The sequence below is a fragment of the Thermobia domestica genome, chromosome 16 (genome assembly GCF_964235325.1).
Source record: "Thermobia domestica chromosome 16, izTheDome1.hap1.1, whole genome shotgun sequence".
Classification (NCBI taxonomy): domain Eukaryota; kingdom Metazoa; phylum Arthropoda; class Insecta; order Zygentoma; family Lepismatidae; genus Thermobia; species Thermobia domestica.
The window spans coordinates 70,715,524-70,730,333 of NC_137469.1; the positions used below are offsets into that span (position 1 = coordinate 70,715,524).

Here is a 14,810-nt window from a genome sequence, read left to right on the forward strand (position 1 = left end):
GGGCTTCGGCCCCACAGCCCCGCCTTTACTCGGCCTACGGTCTCACATCTCTTAAGCCCACAATTCTACCGAATTTCATGTTTCTTTTCCTATCAACTATCTAAAAGATAAGATTTTGCATCCCAAGAAAACACCTATTTAAATAACATGGGGATTCCTTCATCCCCCTTTAGACTCCTTAAAAATTAAAAATATTCACTTTTGGCAGTTTTCCTTTAGGTTAGTCCCAGAAAGCTACAATCATGCCAAATTTCATCATTCTAATCTTGCCGGAAGTGCCTAAACATTTTGGGGTATAGAAGAGATCCCATATAAATAACATTGGAAAGGTTTATCAGTTCCCCATAAAACCACTCTAAATTTGGAAACTTTTATTTTTACTGATTTACTTAGGTAATGCTAACAAAAACGTTTAAGTATACCGAATTGCACTTTGTATTTCGATTTCAAGTATCTAAAATATGAGATTATGTCCAAAAAAGGCCCATTTCAATACCATGGAGAATTTCTTCATCTCCCTTTTAGACTCCCTAAAAATTAAAAATATTCACTTTTGGCAATTTTTCTGTTGATTAGTCCCGAAAAGCTACAATCATGTCAAATTTAATCATTGTAGTCCTATAAGAAGTCCTCTATAATTTTGGGGTGTAAAAGGTATCCCATATAAATAACGTAGGAAAGATTTTTCAGTTCCCCATAATACCACTCTAAAGTTAAAATTTTTTATTTTTACTGATTCACTTAGGTCAGCGTTTCCCAACCTTTTCCAACTTGCGGCACACTACGGATGTTACTTGGATTCTCGCGGCACACTTATAGGTATTATTATTTGTAAATATAAAACACAGCGGTATTTTTTGCGATTATTGATCTGCTTGTCACAGAGAAGAAAGCTCTATCACTGGGTTTTCCCGGTGGTAAATCATTATGCTTATTTTTCATTCTAATTAAAAAATTAAAAAAAAACAATTGCAATGAAATATTGGACTCAGATTGTTAAAAAATACACTTTATTTTTAAAAAGATCACTAAATAACGAACGAACAAACAAATCTCTTTTACTTCTAAAACACAAATGTAGGTAATTTGTCGAAAGGATTGAATGATATTTTAAATTTTCAAGTTACGAAATAGTTTGCAACCCGGTATGAAACTTAAAATTGTAGATTCATAGTAGAGGTTCATAGTAATGTAAAATACAAATATACATTTTTCCCCACGTTTTGCAATTTGATTGCTATAAAATCAATAATCTTGTTTCGATTCCTCGCGGCACACCGGCGGCCCATTCACGGCACACCAGTGTGCCGCGGCACACCGGTTGGGAAACGCTGACTTAGGTAATGCTAACGAAAACGTACAAGCATACAGAATTTCAAGTTTTTATTCCAATTTCAAGTTCCTAAAAAATGAGATTATAGGTCCAAAAAACACCCATTTAAATAACATGGGGAAATTCTTCATCCCCCCTTCATCATTTCAACTTTCAACGTCAACCGGAATACCCCTTTAATTTATTCCAGTCCATGTAGTTTTATATATAGTTAGGATATGTTGGTGGCAAATATAATTAAGTTTACAAGCTATTTGAAATGTGAATATCATTGGAAGGAAAACCCGAGGCAGTATGAAACTGCGCAACACGCGCGTCATGTAATGAACTCTGTACTTTCGCAACGTGGAATGGTAGAGAAGAACTAAGTATATTGAAACATCAGCCATGTCTAGTGATGTAGGATCGAGGATTCAGCATCAAGGGTTTTGGGACCCTGTTGATACTCTTCGTATTTAGGTAATGAAAAATGAGATGTTAGCGATCGTGATTTTGTAGCTCGGGTAAATGAATTAGAATCTCGTTTGGACATAACTCTCTGACAGATATTTAATAGGAGAAATCCTCCCCGCTGATCTAGTGGCTAGCATGTGCACTTTTCTTGTACAGGATCTTGGGCTCGATTCCCGGTAGGAGAGCCCTTGGGAACTAATGCTGCATATGACACATTATGATTGCTTTAAATATGTACAATTCTAAATTTAAATCCAACAATATGCCACAATTGAGAATCCCAATATACGATATTGACATGGCGAACTACAAAAAGAAGTGAAATCTGAACAAAAGCACCAGAGGTGGAAAAAGTGCAGCCAAGTTCGTCAGCTTCAAAAAGTGTTGAGATGAGGATGGATGAGCCAAGTTCCTTGGCCACTGCATCTGAAACGAACCCTGGAACTTGGCGCGAGGTGTCAAGGAAAATGATGTTAAAGAGCCTTATGGATAGTAGTGGTGGGCCTGGTGGAACCTTAGGAATATCAACTTCGCTAAGGTACATACACAGTATACTGCAGTAAGATTGGTGATTCGAAACCCAGACAAGGAAACATATTCCTCCACGAAGTGTCAAGGAAAATGATGTTGACAAGTCTTATGGATGGTGCTTGTGAGCGTGGTGGATTTGGGGGCCACCACTAGCCTTGTTGCTGAAATGTCCCGGCCGTGAAACTAATAACAGACATCTTGGTGTATTCGAATATGTTAGACACTTCACGCCAAGTTCCAGTGTTCGTTTCAGATGCAGTGGCCAAGGAACTTGGCTCATCCATCCTCATCTTAACACTTTTTGAGGATGACGAGCTTGGCTGCACTTTTTGCACCTCTGGCGTTTTTGTTCAGATTTATTTTAACCGTTTCCCGTTTAAAAAAATGGGTTAATGGTGAAGGCGGAACCTATTCTTGGGAAGCTGAATCAATTACAAGAAACTGCATTTCAATATCTCTTACCGGTTTTGCTCTATGAAAATCAGTACTGAAACCAGAAGTAGTAATACATTTGAACCACTTCCGATTTTGATAAAAATGTTGTGGGTTGTAATGGTGTTCTCTTGACACCCTTTTTCATTTGTAGAAAACTGCTTGTCGATATCAAATACAATTCTGTTCTATGGCGATACATGTTGAAATCGGAAATGGTTTATTTTAACCATTTCTGGTTTGAATAGAGAGTTTGAATAGGAGATGGACTCTATTCATGAGAAGCTGAATTGATTACAGAAAACCGCATATCGATCTCTCTTATTGTTCTTGCTCTGTGGACATCAGTATTGAAACCGAAAATTATATTAAATTTGAACCACTTTCGGTTTTGGTATAGTGTTAAGGATAGTCATGGTACGTACCTTGAGACGCTGAATCGTTTGCAGAGAACAGCTTCTCACTATCTCATAGTTTTTGTTCTATAGCGATAAAGCCTGAAACCCGAAATGACTAATTTGATCCTCTTCCGGTTTAAATAGAAACTTAACGGAGATGGAATCTTTCCCTGGGACGCTGAATCGATTAAAAAAAAAAAAAAAAAAAAAAAAAAAAAACGCATCTCGATATTTCTTACCGTTTTTGCTCTGACATCTGTCAACAGACGGACGGACAAAGCCGTTCTATACGACTTCCTATACTTATACACTTTAGCCAAAGCACACACTTATTATTAATAATCTGTATTAACAGTTTCGGCAAGATTATTAATAATGTGGTCACATTTTAATTTTATTTAAGTTATACATTAGCATGAGACAGTGGCGTATTTACGATTTTGTTTCGGGAGGGGTTTTGCTAACTTTCGGGGGGACTGTTGAAAATATGAAAATTCTGCAAGATATTTCATATACTTTACTGTAGTAAGTAAGATTTGGGGGAGGGCTTAAGCCCGGAAATACGCCACTGGCATGAGAAGCATCCTATTCTGTTGGTTATAATTTCGAAGACTTCATTCAATATTAGGGACTATTCACATCAACCTGCACCAACATTTTAACGGCAGGAAAATACGCTTCATTCTATTTTTACTAGGTATATGTACACTCAACTTCCTGCAACTCTATCGGCCGCATTATGTAGAAAATTTTAAGTTCGCGAGTGGGTGAGTACGTGCTAAGAAGGAAGGAAATCAATGTTCCTGGATCTGACAATTTATATAACAATAAGATAAAGTTAGATTTTATATTTTATTGGACTTTTACTGAAAAAAAAATAATAATTTAACTGAGCTAACTTCTCAAGAAGTAACAACTATTACGCAATTTTAATCAGAAGGTGTATAGTATCTACATATGTAAGACAGATGTTTTTATTAAACAGAATCGCAGACAGTAAAACAATAATTCAGAAGGGATTGGTTGATGTATTAAAAATTCTGTTTTCCAAGTTTAGAAGCAAAGAAATATTAACATGTTATACAACTGCTTGTTCGATTAGGAAAAAAAAATTTTTGTAATAACAGTTTATTCATTGAGTTTATATGTATCTGAAAACATACTATTTTATTTTTTTATTTCTGGCTCTGTGTTTTATTTCTGGCAATTGTAGTGATTTTTTGTCACCTTTAGTTAACACTATAAAGAAAAAACGAAAGCCTTTAGGGTAATCATAAATTACTGCTCAATTCTGCTTTCGGACACTGCAAATACCAATGCCTATCGCTAAATAAATAAATAAATACGCTCCATATACACAAATATGTTTACCATCTATAGTTGGAAAAATATAAAACAATAGAACAAGGATTAGATCCAAATTATAAAGAGAAATCTTGTATGGGCCTAATGACTAGTGAGTATGTTATTTTTTTTAAAACCTCTTCGTACCTGGATCAACGTCATTCGCGATGACATATTTAGCTCCTTTCATAGCTGCTGCTATGGCACAGGCACCGCAACCACTGCCTACGTCCACCACTGTTTTTCCTTTCACTATGCCAGGATTATCCAGCACATACCTGTAATATATAACAGAATAGTGCTATCTTGTATTAGTAGTTCGAAAAAAAAACGAGAGAAGAGAAATTGACTAAACATCTGTTTATTTTACAGTTGCGTGCGTAAAACATGAATCCGTAACATATTAAAAAAATAAAATAAAATAAAAATAGCTTAAACTACACAGAGGTCCATTGTGATGTGTTACCGGAAGTTATACGGAAAGTCAATAACTTGTTACAGGAGTCATGGTTATTTGGTCTTAAGAAGAAAAAAAAAAAAAAAAGAAAAAGAAAAAGAAAAAAAGCAGATAGACCTAGTCTACCTATTGCAGTAAAACTTGTTAACTTGGGTCATTTTCTTAATTTCGACTATTTTGTAGAACCTGAATTTCCTCGTAAAAATACATCATTTATTACTCTAAAATTTACTCATTTTTCAATCTTGAAACTTGGCTGTACTGAAGCAAGGTTAGTCCTATACTGTTAATGTTAAAATTATCTCTTTATGTTGCACATCTGAACATTCGACAGTTTACGTAATTATCTTCATTTTCTGGAAATCTTTGCAGAGCATCATCTTTTGTTAGTTTTGAAAGACCAATGATTCTAAGAGAGGGAATTTGTCCATTAAAAGCAACCCCCCCCCCCTCAAATATGGTACTGTTTATTGTGTTTATGTCTGTTCTTGGCGGATGCCTTTCAATTCCTATACTTTCCTACTGTTAGTCGACTTTAGATGGATTTATTGAGTCATATATGCCATTTGTTTCGTCTGGGGAATTTACAGGAAATTTATAACAAATGACGAACTGATTCATATCGCAAAAGTGGACGAAAGGAAAGATAAAAGGTAACAGCACAAACCCTTGCTGGTCAACACTCATTAATAACCCAGGCTTTCCAATACTAATGGAAAACACAAATCACGATTTAAAAAATATAGGAGGTTTCGTGATGCTGTGAAAAAGGAACATTTCAATTATTTCCTGGAATGTTTTGAAGAAACATTCGTGCATTTGGAACATTTTGAAAGAACAAGGAACAAAGAAACTCATATAACAATATTTCTACCTCTTGGAAGGAACATTTCAATTATCCAATACACATGATAATCACATGAAATCACACGAAAAAAAAAAAAAAAAAATCACGAAAATAACACCAATTGTTATACGAACATACAGTCTACTCTAATACCGTTGCACCCTTCTTGGAACAACTATTTGAAATGTAAAATAAAATCTGAAATGTAAACATTCTGCAGCTGGCGCTTTTAAGGTAAGATCTGACTACGTGTAACATATTCTACTTGCCTACAGTTAGTGCAAAAAGTATTGACACGCCTAAATAAATTATTTATAAGTCTTTAAAATCACTACTCCATAGAACTTTCTAATGAATATATAAAGATAATTGTATTTCAACTTTTATTTGTATTTGTGGGCAGAAGTACTTTTTAATTATGCACAAGCTGCTCAAGAAAGGAAGAAGAAGAGATTATGAAGAAAAAAATATAGATGTAATTTCTTTTCTAGTTGTCATAGCAACGAAGAATAAATAGTTATAATTGCGGATCCATCTTGTGTAAGCTACATGCACAATTTTTAAGAAGTGTATTTGTTTAATTTGTTTCGCACAATAAACGGTAATATCTAGATGCAGTGTGTAAACTGTTTTATGATGGTTTTTCGTAGCCTTGTAGTAGCTATATAAATATATATGAACTGTAGGCCTTTCTTGAGCAGCTTGTGCATAATTTAAACGTACTTCTGCCCACAAATACAAATAAAGGTTTAAATACAATTATCGTTATAAATATGACGAAACTTGTTTATTTTTTGTTCCATTTTGAAGGTGTATGAATACTTTTTGCGCTAACTGTATATTGTTTGGTGTAATTATCTTTAGACAATAAGAAGCGAAAGGACGAAACACAGAAGAGTCTCCATTCAAACACCCTACTGTGGAGACAAAAGGCCCACCAACCATCCGCACCTTATTTCCTTGTTATTTTCACAAGTAGAAGTAGCAATGCCACAAAAATATAGGAGGTTTCGTTAAAATGTAGGAAATATAGGAGTTTATAGAAAGAGATGCAAATATATAGGAAAAATACGAGCATTGGAAAGCCTGATAACTGCTTTTAAATCTACAACCATGGGCCGCTTTCGATGTTTAGCTACTTAAGACAGCACGGATGATTCGAGATTTTCCTTCAACTAACATCTATACCAATCGTCAAAGGCACAAGAAATGAAACAATCAATAAAAAATGTGTCTACCGGCTTGTAGGAAATCAGCATATCAAAATTAAAGTTAGATAATAGCACGCGAATAATAAACTTAGATGTGTATTACATGCAACGCTTTTACATTGCAGAAGTAATGTTTATTAGGACCACACATGTTACGAGGGTCACTAGGAAAGTTTTCAGATACGCATTGTTGTGGCACAGTATTTGAATTCCAACAACTGCGTTCGGTAGTAGTATCTAGAGCGAAGAAGCGAAGCAAGTTTCAACTCGCCTCGCTTATCGGCGTGGCCGTATCGCCTTCACTTGTTTGTTGATGTGAGCAGTATTCGGCTGTCTAGAATGGAGCTCGAAAGGGAACATTTTCGGGCAATGATCCTTTACGATTTCTAAAGTGGTTTGAACGAGACACAAAGTCTTGACCGTTTGCAGGGGCCATTTGGGGACCTTGCTCCTTCCCGTGCTACAATTTTTCGGTGATTTGGTGAATTCAGAAGAGGCCAGACATCGCTTAAAGATGAAGAGAGAGCTGGACGTCCGGCAACAGCTGTGTCAGATGAAAACATTGCCTCTGTGGAACAAATGATTCGAGAAAATCATTCAAGAACATTGAATCTACAGTGAACATTGGATCACCAGCAGTAACAAAAATTCTTCATGATCATCTTCGGCTCAGGAAGGTTTCATCTCGTTGGGTGCCTCACACTTTGACTGAACAGCAGAAGCGCATGCGTGTGGAATGGTGTGAAGAAATGCTTGCAAAATTTGATGGAGGCAATTCTCGACGCGTCTCTGACATTGTTACTGGTGATGAGACTTGGATCTATCAATTTGACCCTGAAAATAAACGCCAGTCTACAGTTTGGATCTTTCCTGACGAAAATCCACTCACGAAAATGAAGTGACTGCGAAGTGTGAGGAAGATGGTCGCAACTTTCCTCTCCAAATCTGGCCATGTTGCAACTGTTCCACTTGAAGAACAAAGGACTGTTACTGCTCAGTGGTACACCACTGTTTGCCTAACAAAAATGTTCCAGAAGCTTTGGGAACGGCGTCCAAGAACTGGATTGCGTGGGATCCTGCTTCATCATGACAACGCGTCCGCACACACGGCCAACATCACAATTCAGTTTTTAGAATCTATGGAGGTCAAACTTATGACTCATCCGCCGTATAGCCCTGACCTGGCCCCGTGTGATTTTTTTTTCTGTTCCCCAGGATCAAAGATCACATGCGTGGGAAGAGATTTTGCAGCCCTGAAGAAGCTGTAGTGGCTTACGAGAATGAACTTTCAACACTTGAAGAAAAAGACTAGCAACACTGCTTCCAAAAGTGGTTTTTGAGGATGCAAAAGTGTGTACAGTGTAATGGTGAATACTTTGAGAAAATGTAAGTGTTAAATTGATTTTAAGTATGTAAGTTATTTCACTTTTTTTTTTTTTAAGCAATAGACAGCTAAAGTGATCATTTCGAACCGTTTTGTTAACGGATTAACAGCGACTTTAACGATGGCTATTTGTAGCCCATATTCCATTACTGTAAGGGAATTCTTTAATTCTGTTTGTTGCCAAAGATAGCTAGAGCGATTATCCTGCCCGAGTTTGTTAATTGAGTCTATCCGTTAACGGATTAACGGATAATGGTGACTTTAACTGTGGTTATCTATAGCCCATATCTCATACGTGTAATATATTCTTTAATTCTGTTCTTTGTAACAGAATGCTAGCGCGATTATGCCGGCTGAGTACGTTAACATATTAACGGGTTAAGGGATAACGGCAACTTTATCGGTGGTTATCTCTAACTCATATTTCATTACTGTAAGATAATTTTTAAATTCTGTTTTTTGCAACAGATAGCCAGGGTGATTATATCGACCGAATTCGCTACTGGTGTCAATACATTAACAGATAACGGACACTTTAACGGTGGCTATCTACACCCCATATCCCATATATGTAAGTTAATTTTTGAGTTCCTTTTTTTACAACTGATAGCCAGAGCAATTACCTCAATCGAGTTCGTTAATGACGTCAAACCGTTAACGTATTAATAGATAACGGCGACTCTGACGGTGGCTATCTCTAGCCCATATCCCATACATGTAAGCGAATTTTTTAATTCTGTTTTTTGTAACAGAGCTTGAGCGATTATATTGGCCGAGTTCATTAAGGGATCAATCTAATATCTGAACGGGAAACGGTGACTAACGGTGTACATCCATATCCCACGCATAGAAAAATTTCGCGTTATCCTTTCTACAGTCTTTACTAGTTTTTTTAAAAATATATTATTTATTAAAATACAAACTAATGCACAAATGATAACTGGTTACTACTTTAGAAACGTATATTATAATGTATAATGAGTTTTGGTTCAAACTACATTTATTTTATGTAAGTTGGTCAATTTTCAACGAAGTCGATGGTGATCGACATAGTAGATTTCACTGTATATACGGATTACTGAAAGTCTATACGCCTTCTGTACCATTAAGGTCAATAATTTCAGGCAAAAATCATCCCACATACAAAGCTGATACACGGCTAAAGCAATATATTTCCAAAAATACGAAACAACTTAAATACACTACCTACAATAGTTACTAAAATGTGATATTAATTCATTAGTAAACGCCTATAAATTAAAATTAGCTTCCTATATGAAGATATTTCTGAGTCCAATCCTATAAGGACAGCAATGCAATGTACGCTACAACGAAATAAAGATCTTGAAATTATGAAATGAATAAAACATCAAAATTATGCCCTAACACAAACTATTTCATATTCGAACGAACATTTTACAAACAAATCGAAGATTTGGGTTGGCTACAGGAAGCCCTGTATCGCTGATTCTTGTCAACATTGTAATGAACTGATATGAAATCAAGATCTTATCATTGAAAGAAATTAAATTTACTGATAAAATTTGAATCAATAATGAAAGAATGTAATAAATACATACTAAAATAAAGTTCAATATGGAGTTAGAAAATAACTATTATATAAATTTCTTCGATGTAATTATTATTAGATCAGCTAGTAAATCTCACATTCGCATTTACAGAAAATCCAATGCGTGCAATTTTTCTAGAAGTAAATAATCGGCCCATCCGTTTGGAATCAGATCCAATATATGAATAAACTTCTTCCTTAGATCACAGGCGTAGCTGCGAGCTGAACAGTGCCTGTGCACATCTTAATATAACTTCATAAAGGTCAACAAAACATTACCCATTTTCCAAAACATTTTATTATATTATCAGAAAGTTGTATTTCCGCTTGTCTGCAGTTTGCTATCTCTAATTCTTTAATTAACTGAAATAACATTTTATCCGATTTATTTATTTATACATATTTCTGGCCAACACCAGCATATATGGCCGTAAGCTAATCATGTATGAGAAATGACATCTCTTGGCGAGCACACTATCAGGTGAAGGAGGAAGAAAGGAAGCGGCATGGGATTTGTATGTTAGGCACTATCCCAGTATTTGCCACGAAAACCCAGGAAAAATCTCACTCACGATGACTAGCCTGAAAAAGTTGTCCTGTTATGTTTACAAATTAAAACCTGCACTCATCTGGACAAAAGTGAAACTAACCCGATATGAAACGATGTTTTCACTACATACTGTCGGCGTTTGGAAAGAATGAACAACAACAACAGTGAATAGTGATCAAATTTAGTTAGTGTTATTTGACTTGAAGTTTTGCAATTGCTTCAAATTCACTTTTATCGCTTCACCTTTCCACATGTTTTTACCGCTTCATTTTTACCTTCTTTTCACACTTATTGACGGTGATGATGAGGGCGGTGATCTTCGAAAAAATTCTTAGTTTTTGTAAACAACATGATAAGTGTTAAGCATTCTATTTTGTTTATTACTTGTGACTATCACACTATCGTCACTGCTCGCAATCTGTACTTTTCTGTTTTAATATTATTTAGTAGTAGTTAGTCCAGTTGACTTTCACATATTGTTTTATGTCTACTTGGGGAAAAGAAGAAAAAATCTTGGTCTGGCTCACGAAGAGTTATGGTAGGTCAAATAGGAGACATTTAATTTAGTTTTATCAACAGTAGCTCTCAATCTTTACATAATATTGAGCCAACATGCGAAATTATGTGTTCCCACAGGAAATCGAACTCGACTGCAACGCTCACGAAGAAGCGTCTATTTCTTTAGTTACATGGAAGCACAATATTTCTTCCGTAAGTATTTTTTATATAGTAACCGACCCACGAGACATTCTATTTTGTGACTTCTCACTCATTTTTAGCTTTAAGCCTCGACGACGATATGCTATGACTCGAAAGCTCAGTTCATTTGTTTCGCTATCAGTATATGTCTGTTTGTCTGGGTGATTTCAGAGTAATCTACATCGACCACGAAGAGAAATTTTTCTAACCGAGCATTTCATAAATCAGTAAATAAATAAATTCATATGTACAGGCACGTGGCCAAAAAATATGCTTCAAAATCATAAGCATATGCAAGTATATATTATAGGAAAATAATATGTATCACTGATAGCACTAACAATCCCGCTCTTGAACACTTTGAAATAATATAGTGACTAGCAGTGGCGAATAGACTGTACATGCAGGCGCATATTTCGCCATTTTACCCCCAGTCATTCGCACCCATTCCTACCTCTTAATGTTCATGTCCTCGTAGGTATTAGCTCGCAACGTTCGTTTAAAACTAACCTGTAGGCATGCGCCCAGGGCATAACGTCCGTTTAATGAAAACAACAGGATAACATTAGGAAAAGGAGCAAAATAAGAAAACGTCCTTAACAAAAAAAAGTACGAAATAAATTAGAATAAACATGATTAATATGAGACGTATCTCATTATGAATCGTATTTGCCAATGTACTATTCATAACAATGGGGTGATGGGTTTTGGCTCTGTTGTTAGCCAAAATAAGCTTGCATGAGTGATGGGTGTGTCATTCCTCACACTAAAATACGAACTCACACCAGCTCTTCCCTTCTTTCCCACCACCAACCTTCTACTACCATATATTATTGTCATGAGAGGGAGATATGTGATACTGCAAAAAATTAATTCTTGCGATCATTTCGTGAACAACAGGTACAGTTATTTTATTTGCTTAATTTTAGAGTTACCGGTTGGCAGTCGTGGACAACGTGAGCTCATAGCTGCTAAATAATTCCGAAGGAGGGTTAAGGTAGAAATCCTTCCAAACCAAAACTGACATGCCATCGTTGTTATTGTAAATGCTGAAAAGTCATTATGGGAGACAGTTGTTGTTGATAGTATACCAAGAACACTGTTGATGCCAAACTCAGGCTTGAATCTAGTCGTAGATACAAATATACAGTACTCCAAAACAAAAATGCACGCGTAACATTTTCCCCATCTTGACAATGCCAATTGATGTATAGTGAAAATTCAACGTCAATATACAGGGGCTGTACAGAGTAAAATGAAGAGTAATTAGAAACCACAAATAAGTTTCAAGTCGTATTTTATACAATATGTGTTGCAGTTGGTGATCGAGTTTTGTTGTCTACGTATGGCGCAGACCTTGCTCACTTGTTATTAGTCTTCAGTTCATCTGTGAGTGTTACGATGTGTTCAAATGACAGACCTTACAGGCTCTTAACGAGGGCAGATTGTTGGTGTCTAGTTAATGGAAGCGTCTATGACGGAAGTGGAGCGTGTTGTAGGAGTAGCAGGAGACACTGTTTCCAATTTCATAGAACATACACAGTTACTGGGAAAATCATGTCTGCTGAACACAATAGTGGTGGAAATATAACACTATTGGATAGGGACAAAAGAGCATTAAAACGAATTATGGCAAGAAATAAAGAGTACAAATGATACCAAAATAACTATGGAAGTCAATTGTCATCAAAAGATCCGATTTTCACGGACACAGTACCCAGGGAACATCATAAAATAGATATTCACAGTACTGATGCTATAGTCAAGCCCCTGGTGACACCAGTGGATATTACCAACGACTCCGGCGGTGCAAGGACAGTAGATCTAGACTGCACAGGAATGGAAACATGCCATGTGGTGAGTATGAATCAATATTTATATTGTTTTCCACTTCAGGACGTGCGTACGTATGGCAAACGCCGTCTGAAGCCTGCGCATCGGATTATCTTGCCAACCGTGAAGCACAGGGCTGGTTTTGTATCAGTGTGGGCGATGATTTCGTATTATACCCTTGTTGAAACAATTACTACCAAGTTTTACAGCGTGGTCTGGAAGCGGGCGTACCCTTAATTAGTGTTTTCTAACGGTTTTAGGTTTTACCCACATTTGTTTGGTAACATTGCTTGGCATTGTCCGACAACATTGCTATCCATGTTCATTTGTTTTCTGCTTGGTAACAGTTATTTGCAGTGAACTTGGCTGCTGGATTGGAAGAGGCTGTGCATCTTCACCAGCTCCCTTTGCCTGGCCTGCAAGAAGTCCCGATCTGACGACACCAGACAATGCTCTCTGGGGTTTCAAAAAGCCCAAGTAAGAAACACTCAATATCATATACAACGTAGGAATTAAGAGCAACTGTGGAACACGCCTTCACCCTCGTGACTCCGGAGTATCTCCGCAAAACTCTGCCAGAACTTGGCGCAGAATTCAGCTGCGTTACGACATGGATGGTGATCATATCGATATTTATGATTCTTAAGACTTCAAGGTAACTGTATACAGACATTCTACCATAACTAACACTATACTGTTGAAACTAAAGGGAGGTGGGTACGCCCACTTCTGGACCACCCTGTAGGGGACCACGTCTTCTCTATGGTCCAAACAATGTTATCTGCTAGCACTTATCAAGATGATTTGGCTTCCTAGCATGGATTAAGGAGCATGAACAAAAACTGCTTCCACTAGGTTCCACCATCTCCAGTCTTAATATCATTGAATTATTGTGGTCTGTTTAAGAAAACTATACGCGGTCTCGTTTTCCTCCACCATCATTTCTGAAGGAAATGGAGCGTATTTTACTGGAAGAGTATAACATCCTATTAACTACGATACATCACCGCAGAAGTCCATTCCTTGTCGGGGACTGTTTTGACCGCAAAAGGTGATCCTACATCGTACTAGGCGTGCTTTTATCTACTTTTGGCCTCTTCACATTATTCTGTCCAACTCTTGTACAATATATTCGTCTCTGAGTGATAGAGCATAAGAGCTAAGTGCCGAAAACAAAACACACACACATACTACAAACCTTGCTAACGATTGGCCTCCTGGCCAATAAAATGCCCAATATGGTTCTTTAAAGGGGCATTCTTCAAGAGTGGACTTCCACAACGAGCATTCTGGTGTAATTAGACGAAGAGCAATTTCAGGCGTCATATGTTTCCTGGTTGTTTTGGTGTGTGCCATAATAAGTTTCGCAACATCTTTTCTTGTCGGTACACTTTTTACCTGGCAGAATTGTCTCGAACTGTAAGTAAAATTGCAGAACATTGTATAATTCAGTTCTTTTTTTAAAATTAAAAATACAGTACAATCATGTAAATATATTACGCAACTAAAAGTATTCGAATACTCGCCTAAAATTACGGTCAAAGTTTGCTCATGGCTACGTTTCATCTTATGGAGTCTAATGCAGTTGACTACCATTTGCCTTTGTAATACACAAAGCTTTACTCTCGCAGACATGCTTGCGATCAGGTAGCGAAAGATTTCCCGGTGACTAACAGACACTTCTTCGCACAGCTGGAATGCAGATATTTTTAGTCTAGCCCCAAGTCGGTGTTCCAAAACACTTCATATGTGTTAAATCAGGTTCAAA

General features: G+C 36.7%; 1 protein-coding gene across 4 annotated transcripts in view; it reads right to left on the minus strand.

The window, feature by feature from the left end:
* The window catches only part of LOC145673143 (electron transfer flavoprotein beta subunit lysine methyltransferase-like), a 49,411-nt gene that overhangs the window by 13,765 nt on the left and 20,836 nt on the right, over nucleotides 1-14,810 (minus strand). For all 4 annotated transcript variants that reach the window (XM_081742560.1, XM_081742562.1, XM_081742559.1 and 1 more), the window contains exons 3-4: nucleotides 14,241-14,459; nucleotides 4,639-4,769 (exon numbers count right to left, since the gene is read on the minus strand). In XM_081742560.1, the coding sequence (XP_081598686.1) occupies nucleotides 4,639-4,769; nucleotides 14,241-14,459 (350 nt within the window). The remainder of the gene's footprint in view (nucleotides 1-4,638; nucleotides 4,770-14,240; nucleotides 14,460-14,810) is intronic.